The sequence below is a fragment of the Lepidochelys kempii genome, chromosome 4 (genome assembly GCF_965140285.1).
Source record: "Lepidochelys kempii isolate rLepKem1 chromosome 4, rLepKem1.hap1, whole genome shotgun sequence".
In the NCBI taxonomy this organism is placed as follows: domain Eukaryota; kingdom Metazoa; phylum Chordata; order Testudines; family Cheloniidae; genus Lepidochelys; species Lepidochelys kempii.
Window position 1 is genome coordinate 91,024,375 of NC_136383.1, and position 17,504 is coordinate 91,041,878.

A 17,504-nucleotide genomic window follows, 5' to 3' on the forward strand; every position below is an offset into this window, starting at 1 on the left:
TTCTCGCAACATCCCTCAAAGCAGCCATTTTGGCTCTCCCCAAGACCCGCAAACCTTCCTCCACCTTTCCCACTTTGCCCCAGGTCATCTTCCCCTGTTTTGCCGCAATTGGAGCAAGATTATTACCAATTGATGGGTGCTGGACATTGTTCACAAGGGGTATCTGATAGAGTTCCTCTCGTTCCCCCCTTGTTGCCCATCTCATGATGGTCATGGGGATCCTTCCCAATGTGATCTCCTCTGAGAGGAAGTGGACACCCTCCTTTGGAAGGGCACCATAGAATGCGTCCCGCAGTACTACTGTGGCTGTGGGTTCTACTCCCCTTAATTCCTTATGCCAAAGAAGGGGGATGGCTGCCACCCCATTCTGGATCTCCAGTCCCTGAACAAATTCATACACAAATTCTGGTTCCGGATGGTCACGCTCCCTCTCAATATCCCATCCCTCCGCCAGGGGGTATGGTTTATGGCTTTCAGTATGAAGGATTCATACTTTCATATAGACATCCATCCAGCTCATCAAAAGTTCCTCTGTTTCACGATGGGACATTCTCACTGTCAGATTAGTCCTCCCCCGGGTCCTCCTCTTCAGTATCGCCACTGCCGCTCATGTGTTCATAAAGATCTTCGCTGTCATTGCGACCCAAATGCTTTGTCTTGGCCACTCCATGTTTCCTTACCTGGATGACTGGCTCCTTGTTGTGCCATCCCGCAATTGTTTCCTCTCCATGATCCAGACCCTCCTTGCTTGCCTGGGTATCTGCATCAATGAGGACAAGTAAATTCTCATCCCTACCTGTATGCTCACCTTCCTCGGGGCATGCCTGGACTCTCTCACGGTCCAAGGTTTTCTCCCACAGATGGTTTTCCTGCCCTCATCTCGCTTATCTCACAGCTGCATTGCAATCCACATATGTGTATTTGCCAGTGTCTCTTCCTCCTTGGCCACATGGCGACCTGCACCTCTGTGACTCCATATGTCCATCTGCATATGCGTTGGCTCCGGTCAGTCTGCAAACTGCAGATGGATCACCTGGCAAGGCAGTCCTGCTCCCACCCTCCATCCTGGCTTCCCTCATGTGGTGGACCAACCCATGCAAAGTCCTGGCCAGCATCCCTTATACCTGTCCCACTCCCCGCATCACTGTCACCACAGATGCCTCGCTCATCGGGTGGAGTGCTCATACAGTCCAGAGAAGCTCAGATGCAGATCAAATCCTGGAGCTGCAGGCTACCCACCTTGCCTTTCGGGCATTCCTGCCCCGATCAGATTCTGGCATGTTCAACTGCTATCCAACAACATATGTGTATATCAACAGGAAGGATGGTGCCAGGTCCCCCTCCATCTGCCCAGAGGCAATTCACCTCTGGAACTGGTGGCTCAGGTATGGAGTCACCATTCATGCCATGAATCTCCCGGGTAACAGCAACTCCCTTGAGGACATGTTCAGCAGGTCCTTCTACACCAGTCATAAGCAGGAGCCAAAGGCGCCGACTCCATGGAGCACTCCAGCCCTGGAGCACCACGGGGAATAATTGGTGGGTGCTCTGCACCCACTGGCAGCTCTCCACCCCCGCTCACTTCTGCTCCGCCGCCTCCCAGAGCGTGCCGTGTCCCCATTTCTCCTCCCAGTGCTTGCAGCCGCGAAATAGCTGTTTCATGGCGACAAGTGCTGGGAGGGGGTGGGGGAGGAGGAGGAATGTGGCTCACTCTAGGAAGAGGCAGAGTTGGGGCGGGGATTTGGGGAAGGGGTTGGAATGGGAACTGGGCAGGGGCTAGACGGGGCAGGGTGGGGGCGGCGCGGGGGCGAGCACCCACTGGCGCTGGGAAAAATTGGCGCCTATGGCAGGAGCTACACAACCCCATGCTCTGCTCGGTCTTTTGCCAGTGGGGCATGCTGCACTGGGACCTTTTCATGACCACTGCAAACCACAAGCTTCCTCTCTTCTGCTCCAGAGGAGTCCTCAGGGTGTGTTCCCAGGGCAATGCACTTCTGCCATCGACCACCAAATTCCGTTATACTTTCCCACCCATCCCCTGCTGCTGCAAATCCTGCAGAAGGTTCAGCGAGATTGAGCGTGGCTCATCCTCGTAGCCCCCTTTTGCTTCCACCAATATTAGTTCACCAATCTCTTCCACTTCTCTGCCTGCCCCCCGATCCAGTTCCTCACTTCCCAGACCTCCGCACACAGTCACATGTCTATCTGCAGCACCCTAATCCATGCCTGCTCCATTTGACAGCTTGATATTTTAATAGGGTTCATGTGTAGACAAGGCATGCTCCATGTGAGTATGCGACGTCCTCATGTGCTGCAGACGACCATCTGCCAGGGTCTGCTATCAAGCAAAATGGCGGCGCTTGGCCACACTGCCAACACTAACCTCTGGACTCCATCTCCATTTCATCTCCATCTCTTCAATTACCTTCTCCATTTTAGGCGGTCAGGCCTTGCCCACTCCTCCGTCTGCGTCCATCTGTCAGCGCTCAGCGCCTTCCTCCCTCCTGTGGATGGGTTCTTCACCTTCACTCCACCCGACCATTGCCTCCTTTCTCTGCAATCTACTTGATGTCTTCCCATCAGTGCAGAAGTCAGCTCCCTCTTGGGACCTCAGTCTTGTCTTTGCCCTCACAAGGCTGTCCTTTGAATCCTTCACAACCTGATCTCTTGCCCACCTCTCTCTAAAGGTGATCTTGATGGTCATCACATCGGCAAGTCGGGTTAGTGAGCTGGCGGCCAGGATGACTGACCCGCCCCTTTATCGTCTTCAACAAAGATAAAGTCCCCCTGCAACTGCACCCCAAGTTTCTTGCCAAGGTGGCAGTTCCGTTTCACCTCAAAGGATCTGTCCATCTCTCAATATTCTACCCCAAACTGCACACCTCTCCTAGGGCGCGCATGTTGCATTCTCACAATGTCCACTATGCACTGGCCTTTTATCTCCAACACACCTGCGCCTTCCAGGCCTTGCCCAAACAATTTCTCGCCATTGTTGAGTGCTGTTGAGAGCACACCCTCTCCTCATAATGTCTCTCCAAATGGATCTCCCATTGCATCGAGGAAAGCTACGCCCTCTCTCATGTTCCTTCACCCCCTGGAATAAAACTCACTCCACATTGGTGCATACCACCTCATTGGTTTTCCTTACAGATGTTCATGCAGGACATTTGTAGGATGGCCATGTGGTCTTCTGTCCATATCTTTACGTTCGCTGCCATCACCCCACCAGTGGCAGCAGATGCGGCAGTTGGCCATGCCGTCCTGCAGACTGAGACTTCCTGCAAGTCTTCACACCCACCTCCGCACTGAGCACTGCTTGCTCTGCACCCATGTCTGGAATCCATATACGGACCATCACTCATAGAAGAAAAGGGGGTTACTGTAACTGGAGGTTCTTGGAGATGCGTGGTCCCTATTTGGATTCCAATACCCGCCCTCCATCTCCTCTGCTGTGGGCTCTCTCACTTGCTGGCGAGAGGGACCTGGAGCAGTGTCGACCCACACAGCCTCTTAAAGCCTCAGGTGACACATGTGCAGGTCAACGAACACTACTAGAAACAGCTCTGGTGTATTGCGCACATGCACACCCACGTCTGGAATCCAAATGTGCTTATCTTTATGTTCCGTGGTAAAAAACTGCTTTCTTTTTGTGCAAGATATATCCCCTATAAACAAACAATACAGTTTGTGTAGGTGTCTGAAAAAGTAAAAAGTCTCAGATTAGTTCCCTTTTCTTTGCAAGATGTTGTCTGCTCTTCTGGCACCGTTGGGGAATCCTCTGATCCCCTTCTACGAAGGGAATGTGATAGATTTCTGTTTCTTTAAAAAATGATTTATCAAGGATAGATTTCTCTCCTCTTCAGTTTAGAAGCTTCTGGTGTGTGACTTGGAGATCACTACTAAAGATTTCAGAATTTAATATCATCCAAAAAAGTAGGTCATTAATGAGCCAAAGGCTGAATATAAAACTGGATCGCGTCTAATGGCCAATTCCTTTTCTTCGGAGAAAGAGAAAACAGCTTAGCTATGTATTGGTGCCCTCTAGCAGTTTTTTTGTAAGACAAAATTAATAATAATTAAGGCTAAGTTTTTGTCACAGATACTTCTAGTAAAAATCAAGGACAGGTCATGGGCAATAATGAAAAATTCACAGAAGCCCATCACCTGTCCTTCATTTTTACTAAAAATAGCCATGACAAAATGGGTAGTCTGGGCAGCTAGCAGGGGGGAGGAAGCTCACAGGGTCCCCCTACACTGGTGGCTCCAAGCTGCAGGGGTCCCCCCTGCCTCCGGCGGTGGCTCGGAGCTTTGGGGATCCTCCCAGACGTGGCTGGGAGCTGCCAGGGTCCCTTTTGCCGCTTGTAGCGGTGGGGATTCTCCCTACTCCCCCTCATGGCTGGGAGCTCCGGGGATGCCCCCTGCCCCTCATGGCGGCCGGGAGTGGCGGGGGTCCCCCTGGCTGCCCATGGCAGCTGGGAGAGGCAGATCCCCCTGTCCTCTATGGTGGCCGGGAGCTGTAGGAGTACCCCCCAACTCCCTGCCTCCATAGGTAGCTGGGGGCCCTGCAGCTCCCAGCTGGTGCTGGCAGAAGTCATGGAGGTCTTTGGAAATCACGGATTCCGTGATTACAAGGACTGAATTGCAGCCTTAATAATCTATCAGTCTACTCACTGTGTGTGCTCATTTTATGACTTAAAGCTTTTTTAGACATTCAGTTACGCAAATAAAAAAACGGATACGTATATTAAATGTCTGTTTGCTCTGTTTATGTACACAGACTACTTTACTGTATTGCCGCAGTTCAATAGATTTACAAACATTAGCTGACTGGAGCTCCTCCCCAATCAGCCACCAGTTTGATGTGGTGAGTCCATCACATATATGGATATTTGCACATGTGACCCAGGGCCAAGATCCATGGATTGTAAGCCTCTCCAGTTTTATGAAACAGGAAAATCTTCCAAAACACTGCCCAACAGCTGTAAGCTATGCTTGGATGTTTGCTTACACAAGACTCCAACTGTTGTCTCCACAGGTTGACATTAAGTAAGTTCACTTCTTAAGTTAATTGAATATACCACAGTATATTAAACCTCTTTTTTAACATTTATTGAAATTACAATACCCATTAAATTTCAATATTATGTAGATATACAGCACTATTATTTCCTATGGTTTAATCTTGCTTTAATATTAACAACAGAAAATTAAATGAAATGATTGGGTTTAGAGGAGAAATAGTATGCTGTAAAGATTAATTCATGCCTTTTGACTATATTGTACTTTAGCAGTGATGTATATTAGCAATAATGCATATTTTTTATAGTTCAATTTGCTGTATAGCACCAGCCTTCACTAATTAAATCAGAGTAGAGAATATAATGTTAAGGATCACACGTAAGGGCATATACACAATTTAAAAAATAAAATTCAGCGGAGAATAAAATGAAGTGTGTAAATTGCATTTTCTAAATTTGTGTTATTTTTCCACCTATTTTTTTCTTTTTATAGCAGCCCTATCAATGCCAAGAAAGTAAATACTACTACAAGTAGTGATTCATATATTGGGCTCTGGAGAAATTACCTGATTCTTTGCTGCAGTGCAGCAACTTCCACATCCTCTTCCACATCTGCAGGTTCTGTGAGATGTTCCCCTCCTGAGACGCTGGCGTCCACTCCTGACAGTGGTTATAGCATTGATTCAAAAGTAGGTTCTTTCAACATTTTCTGAGTGGCTCTGAATATTTCAGTAACATAAAAATGTTTAAGACTTACAGCACATCCCCTATTTCAAAATGCTTTTCTGATTTATGAAAAAACATTGTTATGCTACTACCACCTTGCTTTTGTCAAATAAAAAACAATGAAATGGGACATATCAGCAAATTATACCTATTTTTTTCTGCTTAACCTCCCTTAATCTAAAGCTAAATCTTGCCAAAATTGTCAAGGCATAAAGTCTGCTCTGATGATGATGAAAAAAGTTGATACTTTATTTATCTTTAAAGAGTTATGTCTTCAAGCAAATGGGCAGGTAGAATTCTGCAGTTTTAGGCTAATAAATTAATCTCATTCCAGTGATTGAATCAATCTACTTTTCAGGATTTTGACACTTTTCAGTGTTTTCCCCAACCAGAGACGCCCGTCATCTTTTTGCTTTGTTTTGCATCAGATATGGATCTTTTTGTTCTTAAAAGTTTTTCAACATGGTGGCTTCCCCTAAAGAGAAGAGGAAGGCAGTTTTTGGATTGTAGAGCACATTTCTTCCCTGGCAGGGAGCTTCTTATTTTGTTCCTTCTGTTACCAGGACCTCTTCCCTAGTTGGGAGGAGGGCACCCATTGACAGGAACTTAAAGTTCTTTGAGACTCCACATGGAGCCAGAGCATAGGTCCCCAGAAGGTTTACCTTCTTCCTCTAAAAATGGCAAATACAGTAAAACATCCAAGGCCCTCTTAATCCAAGGAGTTTGCCTTGCAGAATTGGGAATTTCTCATCATAGAAGTTTAAGGTACTTTACTTAACCCAATATAAAAATGTGATTTAGATAGTCAGCAAAACTCCCATAGTGCATTTTCCCTCCTAAGGGAAAAGGTAGAAAAAAATGCTCTCTACCTGTAATGACTTGGAGAACATTAGGTAAGAGCCCTGAATACAGCTGCATTACAGACCAACTATTCCCTATCCACAGGCTGTGTAGGTGTAGTCAAAGGAATTATTTGACTGCTAGTGGCCTCTGCCATAACCTGAGTTGTTAAAAAGAAATCCATTACAATGGATGGACAGTGGCTGTAAAAATTCCATTTAAAAAAAATGCTAGAGTACAATTTTGAGAAAGATTGACTTGTTAACTAAGTTTATTTCATCTGGTACTTTGTATTGAGAGCTCAGTACCTGGCTGGCAGATCTGAAGAAGGCTCTCCCTAAAAGTTTCTGAATCACCAGGAAAAAACTGGAAATCGTAATGCTAGCCTCTAATTTTCTTTAATGCTTGAACGTTCTCTTCAACTTTCTTTACCACTAACATAGTGAGCAGAAGAGACTTGTGGTTTGCTATAGAAATTTCAATTGGTATCTGTGGTGAGTAGGTTGCTATAGGGCAGTGGTCACCAACTTGTCGATCATGATCAACTGGTTGATCCTAGAGGATCTCCCAGTCGATTGCAAACTCTGGTGGTGTGGTGGGGCTGCTGCTAAGGCAGGCTCCCTGCGTACCTCAGCCCCACGCTGCTCCCGGAAACAGCCATGTGGCCCATGGGGCGGGGTCTTCCTCCATGCTCTGCTCCTGCCTGCAAGCACTGCCTCCGCAGCTCCCATTGGTTGGAAACGGGGAGCTGTGGCGAATAGGAGCTGTGGGGGTGGTGCTTACAGAGGGGCAGCGCGTGGAACCATGTGCCTCCCACACCCTCCCGGAGCTGCAGGGACATGTTGGCCCCTTCTGGGAGCAGTGTGGAGCTGGGGTAGGGGAGCCTGCCGTAGCGACAGCCATGCTGCACTGCCGACTGGGAGTCGCCGGAGGTAAGTGCTCCTCAGCAGGAGGCCGCACCCCAGCCCTGAGCTCCCTCCTGCACCCCAAGCTGCAGCCCTGACCCCCCCCCCAGAGCCAGCATCCTGTACCTCCTCCTGCACCCAAACTCCCTCTCAGAGCCCACACCCTGCACCCCAACACTCTGATCCAGCCCAGAGCCCGCTCCTGCACCCAAACTCCCTCTCAGAGCTTGCTGAAAAGCCTTATGCTGATGTATCCCTCAGTCAGGAGACCTCCGCTTCCTTGGGATCTAACATTGTTCTGATGGGTTTGATGGGGCCACCTCTTGGGCCCTAAGAAACATATTCCTTCTTTCATCTATTCAACTTTCTAGTATCAATAACATCTGCTGGAAGGGTGGCAGAAAAACAAGCACTCATGATAAGACCTCAGTACACTATATTTTTTAAAGGCAGAATGACTTTGAGATTTTATCTGCCATTATTACCAAAGATAGTCTCTGACTGACTTTCATCTCTACCAGCTAATTTATCTGTCTGTAGTCTTTCTCAGTCCACATTCAACAAAGAAGGAGCTAGCTTTACACCGTACATTTACTTAGGGCACTCTCCGTCTACCTTGACAGGACTAAGCTAGTTAGGGTGTCCCCTAGATTGTTTATAGCTTATCTCAAGATAGGATGAAAGGTCAGGCTATATAAAGCAGAGATTTTTTAATTGGATTTCTATGTGTATTAAGTTATGCTATGAAATAGCCAAGTTAGACCCACCATTGAGGATTACTGTCCACAGTGTGAGAGCTCAAGCAGCTTCTACAACCTTCTTGAGAAATGTTTCAATAATAGAGATACATAGAGCATTTACCCAACAGTGGTCTATAGAGACAGCATCAAGATCTGATGCCCACATTGGGAAGGCTGTCTTGCAATTACCGTTCAGGTAGACTCTTGAACTCACCTACAGTGATCTAGGTCACTGCTTGTGAGTCACAGACAGTGGAATATATATGGACACACACTTGGAAAAGAAGAAATGGTTGCTTACCTTGTACTAATGGTGGTTCTTCAAGATGTGTTGTCAATGTATATTCTATAGTCCGCCCTTCTTGCTCGCTACTGATGTGCCTGGTCCGTCACAAAGCAAATAGGTGTATTTCCCTGCAACAAAGAGTTTAGAACCTAGAACCTAGATATGATACAGCCAGTGAGAAAAAGAATAAACATGATGGGGACAGGAAGGGAAAAGGAAAGTTACATAAAAAAGATTATGCTCTGATGTGGTTACTGCATGTCCTCTTTGTTGTGAATAAAATCTTTATATTTGATGATAATGAAAATTAATAAGTTAATTTTTTATAGACTTTACAGTTGAAGTGAGAGCGATGCTTGCTGGGAGTATTCAGAATAGTGAGACACCTAACTATCACCTGTCTTTAGTGTGAAGAAGCCTTGTCTGTGCTTGCTGTGGGTCAGTTCCCCAACACCTCCAGCCTTTGGCCACACAAGCACTGCCTTCTAGGTGTCCTCAGGCCCCACTTTCTTTTTACAGGTGTACACTCCAACCCCAAGTCCTACGGACATCCCCCTGGAGTGTCCAGCTTCTGTTTCACTGGGCACTCACAGAATTCACAGATTCAGTACTCCCAAAGGAATAGTACATGCCAGTTTACCTGTTTTACCTCAGGATCACCACTCCGCTAAACACACAGCACTTTGATATGTTTATAGTGAAAATAAGGACTTTATTTAACCAAAAAAAAGAGAGATTCTGGTAATAGCAAGTAGATGGAAATATTAAACAAAGGGTTACATATAAAATAAGATCATAACATGCATTCTAGAACCTAGTATTACTTACCAGCATTTTTCAGCCAGCTATACTGTGATCCCATTTTCACAAAACAAGCCACACTCTCAGCTGGTCCCCTCAGTACAGGATGCAGACCGGCTCTGTACCTACAGTTATAATACAAAAATCACTTGTAAATAGGACTCCCTCCTGCTGGTTTATTTCTTCCTGTAGATTTCCTCATTGAAAGATTTCACAATCCCTTGGTTAGCATTTGACTCGACTGTAAATGGGTCTCCATTGTGAACCATACAATACGCAATTTACTTGTAGACAGACACATAAACGTTTCATGCCTGAAAGAATCATGCTTCTCACCTTATGGTGACCAGCCCCAAATCACAGACCTTAAGAACATAATTTTCAGTATCTATACATAGCTCCTTACCTATTATCTTTACATAACATTTCACAATGATTATGAGGGCTGACGTGACATGGGCTTTCAGTAGAGACCTTACATGACATACTTTGGTGATCTAGTATGTAGATACCAAACACCCAGGAATCCCTGTAATCCTTATGCATCCTGGGTCCTCTGTCAGATGGCAACAAGAGATTTCTGTGTCACAGTGAGTTTTTAGGAGGGATTTGAATGAGGGAAAGGTATCAGCTTGACAGGTTTTTGAGGTGCTTTCCAGGCGAAAGGTACAGCCTGGAAGAAGATAATGTCAATATTATGGAGGTCACTGAAACCTGTGCACTTGGTCTGGAGCCTTATGCAATATGAGAGATCCTGTATTCCAAAGAAGTAGAGGAGATGTTTGTTTCTATGCTAATCCTCTCAAGAAAGAAACCCTGATATAAAACCAGAAGTATCAGTCTACAAATGAAAATGAGATTTGTACAAGTGAGGGAAGGACAAAACATCCTAATAAAGATATGAAAATATGATGCAGAGAGACTCTTGTTACTGGTTTAGAGCAAAAGTTTCCCTTTCATAATAACTATTTCAAGTAACTTCTCAGTTTGGAAATAATTTAAAATAAAATTAAACTTTTTTTAATGCTACCAGCTGGATACTGTATAACTACTTTCTAGAAAAAATATTCTGTTTTCTCCTTCAGATTATTGGCAGTCCGTCCCCTTCATCCTTGTTTAAGCACATAGTTCCAATGATGCGCTCTGAGAGCATGGAAATTACAGAATCCCTTGTGCTGGGACTTGGCAGGACCAATCCAGGAGCTTTTAGGTAATTTTTGTGCTCTAACCATTTTATTGCTAATTGATCATGAAAGTGTTCTGAACTCTGATTTCAGTTTAACTTTTAAAAACCACACACAAAGAAATATCCAACAGGCTTGAAAACTCCAATGAATAGATCCTGTTTGTTAGCCGTTAGACGTGTGACAAAGGTTGCTAGATATTGAAATAATAGATACACAGACTGCACTTGAAGCCCAAATCACACTAGCTCTCAAGGTCAGTCAGTAGTTGTTGCTGTAGTTTTGGGTTAGAACAGTACATTTCCTCATCTCAGTTACATGGTCCTACAGCTCACTGTGCCTCCTGTGATATTTGACGTTTGTTTTTTATATTTAAATAACAATAAAAACCATCAATACAAAAAGCTCTCAGCACCCTAACTGTTAATTAAATTTACATTCATAAATTATGAGCCTCCAGCAGCAAAAAATACTCATAGAGAATTGACTAAGCCAATAAATCAAAGCAGCAAAATGGGCCCTCCTTCTTCGAGTGATGCTCCTCTATATGTATTTTATTCGATGTGTGTATCTGCTCCATGCACCTGAGGCTGGAAGATTTTTTACTAGGAGCATCCTTTTGTCTGCACCTGCACCTTTGTGCTCCAAACTGAAGGCATAAGGAGTGGTGTGGACTGACCACCTGTTCAGTTCCTTTCTACTGTTCGTGCTCTGAGACAGAATTCTTCCAATGTCTGCAGCTTTGCTAGCATTCCTGCTTCCAGTTCAGGTTTGTTGTAAATAGTTCTCCTTTGTCTTATAGTTAATTTAGTTTTACTCTTTGTCAGTCAGTTAGTCTTAGCAGAGGTCTGGAGGTTCCTGGGATATGAAGCATGACCAAGATCCTTGGCATTAAGTCATGCATGGCCTGTCCCTGGTCTTCCTGGTTAGTAAGTTCCACAATACTTGTTTATGTTGGTTTTGGGAGTCACATATTCCCTCCAAGTGCAATATTTGTCATGCCTTTCTCTCTCGGACTTGACATTTGAGTATTCTTGCTCTGAATTTTCTTGATGTAGTCCTCTTTGAGACCCCAGTCCAGCAACCCTGAGCTATCAGACCCCCCTGTACATTGGCTGGAGGCATTAAGACGTGCCCTTCTGAGTACACTACTCCCTGACTCTGGATCATTGGAGGTCACAACTGAAGACCCCAGCAGACAGCGCAGATGGAAGGAGAGTGTGAGCAAACACTTGCATAAAAAACAAGCAAAAAACAGCTCCCAAGTCCTCATCTAAGAAGAGGACTTAATCCCGTACATTCAGATGTGGTGAGACTCCATGCTCTGGTACAGGTGTGTCAGGAGCAGACAGGGAGCATGAATCTGCACTGTTAGCACTGAGAGCCAAGAGTGCTCTGAAGTAAGTGGCCCCAGCAAGATGAGGAAGGCAATGACTGCTGACTATACCAGCAATACCATCTCATGGTAAAAGGAGGATTCTGCAGTATCAGCTCCCCCGATCTAACCTAAATAGACACCATCGGATCCACCAAGAAGCAGAAGCCCTTCCGACTCCCTATCTTCTAACGCTGGGTACTACATTCTATATGACCTGGACATCACTGATATCGTCATAACCAGTGATCACGAGACACGTACCCACTCCTTTGGTGCAGCATTCACCGATACTGTCAACCAGCTAAGACTCTACCATAGGGTTCTCAACCTTTTTCTTTTTGAGTGGTGCACGCCACGCTTCCCCCCCCACCCCCCCAACAGCATGCTGTAAAAACTCCACGGCCCACGTGTGCCACAACAACTGTTTTTTCTGCATATAAAAGCCAGGTCCAGGGTTAGGGGGTAGCAAGCAGGGCAGTTGCTCGGTGCCCCACACCACAGGGGACCCCGTGAAGCTAAGTTGCTCAGGCTTTGGCTTTAGCCCTGGGTGGTGGAGCTTGGAGCCCTGGTGCTGAAGTCTTTCTGCTTTCAGCTTTCTGCCCTGGGCCCCAGCAAGTCTAATGCCAGCCCTCTTGGCAGACCCCCTGAAACCTACTTATGGCCCCCCAGGCAGCCCCAGACCCCTGATTGAGAACCACTGCTCTACCAGGCATCCAGTACCATTAGCTCCAATTATGGTATATGAGGATACACATTCCTTGGATGAACTCCAGATAAAGACTCTGACTCCCTTGTCTGCACTGAGGCACAAGAGTAGCCCATATAGGGGTTTCAGGTTCTGCAAGACTCCTCCCTCTTTCCTTCCACATGACATATCTAGTGCAGGACAATTAGGTAAACTCTCCATGGGGCCACATCCTTTCTTCTACTTGTCCTATTAGGATTCCTGGACCTATATTTGAGACCCCTGAGTTCAGGGGATCAGAGCAAGAGTTCAGAGAGAGATTGCCTCGTTGAGATAAACCATAGTTATCTCAGGAGCAATATGAAGAAGAGGAGCAATAGGAATAAACAATCACTTTGTGGCACTATCCTCATCTCCTGAGGAGGCAGTTGCACCAGCCTCACCATCACCACCAGAGTGGATTGTGGATGCACTCCAGTCCCTCTAGAGGAAGGATTGTGGATGGATTCTGAGAAGAATTGTGGATGCACTCCAGTCCCTCTAGAGGAAATCCAGGACTCCACTCACAATTTGCTAGATATCATCCAGAGTGCTGGCACTAGCACGGTGGCACTTCTTATCAATGAGGCTATATTTAGAGCCAGCTGAGATGGTCTGGCATACACCAGCCACTTGCACCCCCTGCTCTGTAGAAGACAAAGAAACATTTTGTACCATCTAAGTGGTAAGCTAAGGGCATCTAAGCTAACAGAACCATTAGGAAAGGGATAGATAATACAGAAAATATTATACCACTATATAAATCCATAGTACTTTATGGTATGCCCGCACCTTGAATACTGAGTTTAGTTCCGGTCACCCCATCTCAAAAAAGATGTTTTAGAATTGGAAAAGGTACAGAGAATGAAGAAGAGGAGGCAATAGGAATAAACAATCACTTTGTGGCACTTTGTTTCATATCCTAATGAATGATTAGGATATGAAACAACTTCTATACGAGGAGGATTAAAAAGACTTGGACTTTTCAGCTTACAAAAGAGATGATTAAGGGAGGATATTATAGAGGTCTATAAAACTGTGAATGGTGTGGAGAAAGTGAATTAAGGAAGTGTTATTTATGCCTTTACATAATACAAGAACCAGATGTCACCCAATGAAATTAATAGGTTGCAGGTTTAAAACAATTATAAGGAATACTTCTTCACATAACACCAAGTCAAACTGTGGAACTCTTTGTCATGGGATGTTGTGAAGGCCAAAAGTATAATTGGGTTTTTAAAAAAATTAGATAAGTTCATGGAGAATAGGTATATCAGTGGCTATAAGTCAAGATGGTCAGGGACGCAACCCCATACTCTAGGTGTCCCTAACCTATGAATGCATGAAACTGGAACTGGATGACAGGGGATGGATCCCTCAATAATTGCTGTGACCTGCTTATTCCTTCTGGCCATGGTCAGAAGACAGGATACTGGACTGGATGGTCTGATTCAGTATAGCTATTCTTATGGAATTAAGACTCGTCTAGCCATCGTGCAAGAAATTCTGCAACCAAAGGTCACCTCTCTTCAGATTTTAACAGACTATACAACCATTCTGTATTATATCAATTTGCAGTGGAAAGTGGGCTCAATGCTTCTGGATCAGGAAGCCATGAAATTTTTGAACTCATGTCAATCACCATGTCACCCTTGCAATTCTCCATCTTCCAGAAGAAGAAAACAGCCACCACAGGAAGTTAAGCACCCAGAAGGAGAGATTCCCTCAAACTGACGATGACCAGTACTCTGCTTGCATGATGGACTATGGAATGGACTTGTTTGCCACAGAACGCAATATTAAGTGCAAGCAATTCTGCTTCAGGAGGGAGACGTCTGAAATCTTTAATAGATGCATTGCTCCAGTCATATATTTATCTGTGCTTTCCCTCCAATATTTCTTATTACAAATTGCTGCAGAAAAGCAGATGAGAAAGCATCATGGTGTTTCTTGTAACCTGAGCATGGCCCCTTCAGTTATGGCACTCTGACTTACTTCACTTGGTTTTTGATCCTTTAATCTTTAGTTCCACACAGCTCAGTAGATCTGCACTAGGAGTAGAGCCAGATTCTGTACATTGATTCCTGAGCTGAGGCTCAGAAACTGGCTGTTGAGCATTTTGGACATGATTGCATTGGGTAAGTCCAGAAACTTCTGCTGGAGAACAGGAAACCTTCCACCAGAAACTCCTACTGTTTGAAATGGAAATGGTTCTCCATCTGGGCAAGACAGTAAATATCTTCTTCTTCCAGTCATCTGTTCCCTTTGTTCTGAACTACCAGTTTCACCTTGAATGACCTGGTCTCTCTTTCAACTCCGTGTGTGTGTGCGCCAGTTTGTGATTTTGGCATTTTCTTCACAATGACAGGTCTCTCCTGAATTCTTTCATCTTATAGTGACAAGATTTTTCTAAAGACTCTATTTTACATATTTATTCTTCTTTGGGAGCCTGGAGAGTTTGAAAGATCCAGGCATTAATGGCTGGGGCATTGTTTACTATATTCCATAAAAATAAGGCCATAATTTGTCATCACCCCAAATTCTTATCTAAATTGGTCCCTGACTTCTTCCAGAATCAGTCAGCTTGCCCAAACCCCTTTCACTACCAGGGATGATTGGCCTATAGTCTAGATATAAGAAAGTGCTATGCTACCATCTGACCAAGATAAAGCCATTCTTTCAAACATCTTCTTAGATTGTAGCAGAATACAGATCAGTCATTTTCTATTCAAGGACTCATCAAGGGTATCAGACTGTCCATATTCTCAGTGCTATGAACTAGCGGGGATTCTATTAATAACAAGTGTCGGGCCACATGCCACCAAATCTGAAGTCTGGGGGCTGCTTGTTATACTGTGCTGTCTCAGATACTGGTGTTGTAATAGATGGTAAATTCCTTTTCGGTTATTATTAGTTTGAGAAATGTCAGATTGATGTTCTGTCTTCCTTATTAGCAAAGTCTGTGTCCTGTCTTTTAAATATTAATTTGTTTCATAATGTCACTGTCAATGAAAGCAAAACTAGAAATATTTTCATTTTTAATATGAGTTTTACAACATTTGTTTCTGTAAGACATTTTGCTTCTTCACTACTAATTCAGTGATTGGTCTATCATTTTTATCCAGGGAACTAATAGAAGAATTACATCCTATAATTAAGGAAGCACTTGAAAGAAGACCAGAGGTAATAAGGATATTTTTATTTGTGCTCAGGATCATATAACTATTTTTCCACAAACATCGTAGAAAAATATTACTATCTGTTCTCTAATGGCGATGGCTAACATAAAATAATGTAGCTTAAATAAATAACTAAAATTGTCAAAACTTTTTTTATTCCTTTCAAGGTAACTTGCATATATATTAATTATTTTTTTAAATCAAATCCTTAACTTTAGAACTATGTACTGAAGTACTTGCCACAGTAATTTTGTTAGTAATAGACAATAGTTTAAAATATTTTTTCCACCTTATTTTTTATGTCCCGGTATCCAAGTCAAATGCAGTCTGTTTGCTTTTGCTCAGAATGTTGTGTTGGTGAGATCCCATCAGTCAGAGAGGCTCAGTGTGCACTGCACATAGGAGTGAGAAAAATATGGTTTATCTAACTAGGACAATTTTTGGAGAAAACATGAACTTACCTGACCTCTTCCAGCCCTATGAACAAGGCTTCTCTGATGGATAGCATATCACCAGTATGTATGGTACATATTGAAGTGTGGAACCAAACAAGTGCTTTTAACCTGCAGTGAGCCTGGATGTCAGTATATTCAAAGGAAAACAAAAAGATGACACAAAACAGTGCATTATTTGTTCTATGATAGTGCTGAAAGTCCTTAATAAGCATCAAGACCCCAGTGTGGTAGGTGCTGTATGAACACAGAGTAAAAGACAATTGATAGGTATCCTAGATAATAACTGTTTTATTTTTGATCATTTGCTCTGAATTTTATATTTTAAGTATAGCTGATAGGAACATCCAGTCACACAACTGTGTGCCATAATGCATTTTTTTCAAAGTCCTACATTTACCTATGCTAGTCATACAAATGCCAGTCTTTACACGTCTGTACTTTACAGTATGGTGGGGTGAAATGTAAAGATGCAATATACTATTACAGAAGATCATGTCAAATTTAATTTCAGAGAACTTTATTCATGTGGTGTTATTCATGTATAACTTAGTGGTTTGAGTTCAATTGGCACATCATTGGAATAAGTAGACTGTACTATATTTAGAACTAAAAGTTACCATTGGGATCAAATGGTAAACAATGAGAGTAATTGTTTTCCTTCTTTTCTTCACAACGTGTTTGCTATATAAGACACAAATTTTAATATAACTGCCCCCCTTGAAGAGTTTACAATCTGAGACCTGGATTCTGCCATTGCTACTCAGGCTGAGTTGTCCCATTGATTTAAATGGGACTTCTGGCAGAGTATGGTGCTACTCATGTGAGTAAGGGAGGCAGAGCTTGGTTCTAAAAGATTGTTAGCTTTGTTGAAGGCCAACATCTGACCCTTTTCCTTATTCCACAAGTAGTCCCAGGGATTGGTGTGGGGGCAAAATCTGACTCTAAACAACCTATTTTAGTTAGGGTAACAGTTTCCACCTGTCCCTCTTACTCCAGCTAGTCCCTGCTCAGTTCAAGCCCTGTAGAAACTGAGATATTCAAAAAGCATTATAAAGTAAATCAGACCAAAACTCTCCTATTTTCATTCTTTTTTATTTTAATGTGTGCTCTGATGATTTACGACATGTTATTACAGAAGCCCATAACTGAATCACTCTCTCTTAACAATCTAAATCATGGAGCAATACTTTTCCATTGTACCCAGTTGAAGAAGTAAATAATAGTGTTCTTCATGGAAGTCTGAGAGGTTACACAAGGAATGAATGTGA

At 43.8% G+C, this 17,504-nt stretch overlaps 1 protein-coding gene across 11 annotated transcripts in view; it reads left to right on the forward strand.

Moving 5' to 3' along the window:
- LOC144929103 (protein furry homolog-like) overlaps positions 1–17,504 on the forward strand; it is a 349,363-nt gene that overhangs the window by 179,094 nt on the left and 152,765 nt on the right. For all 11 annotated transcript variants that reach the window (XM_078852535.1, XM_078852539.1, XM_078852543.1 and 8 more), the window contains 4 exons: positions 4,778–5,046; positions 5,512–5,707; positions 10,402–10,526; positions 15,728–15,785. In XM_078852535.1, the coding sequence (XP_078708661.1) occupies positions 4,778–5,046; positions 5,512–5,707; positions 10,402–10,526; positions 15,728–15,785 (648 nt within the window). The remainder of the gene's footprint in view (positions 1–4,777; positions 5,047–5,511; positions 5,708–10,401; positions 10,527–15,727; positions 15,786–17,504) is intronic.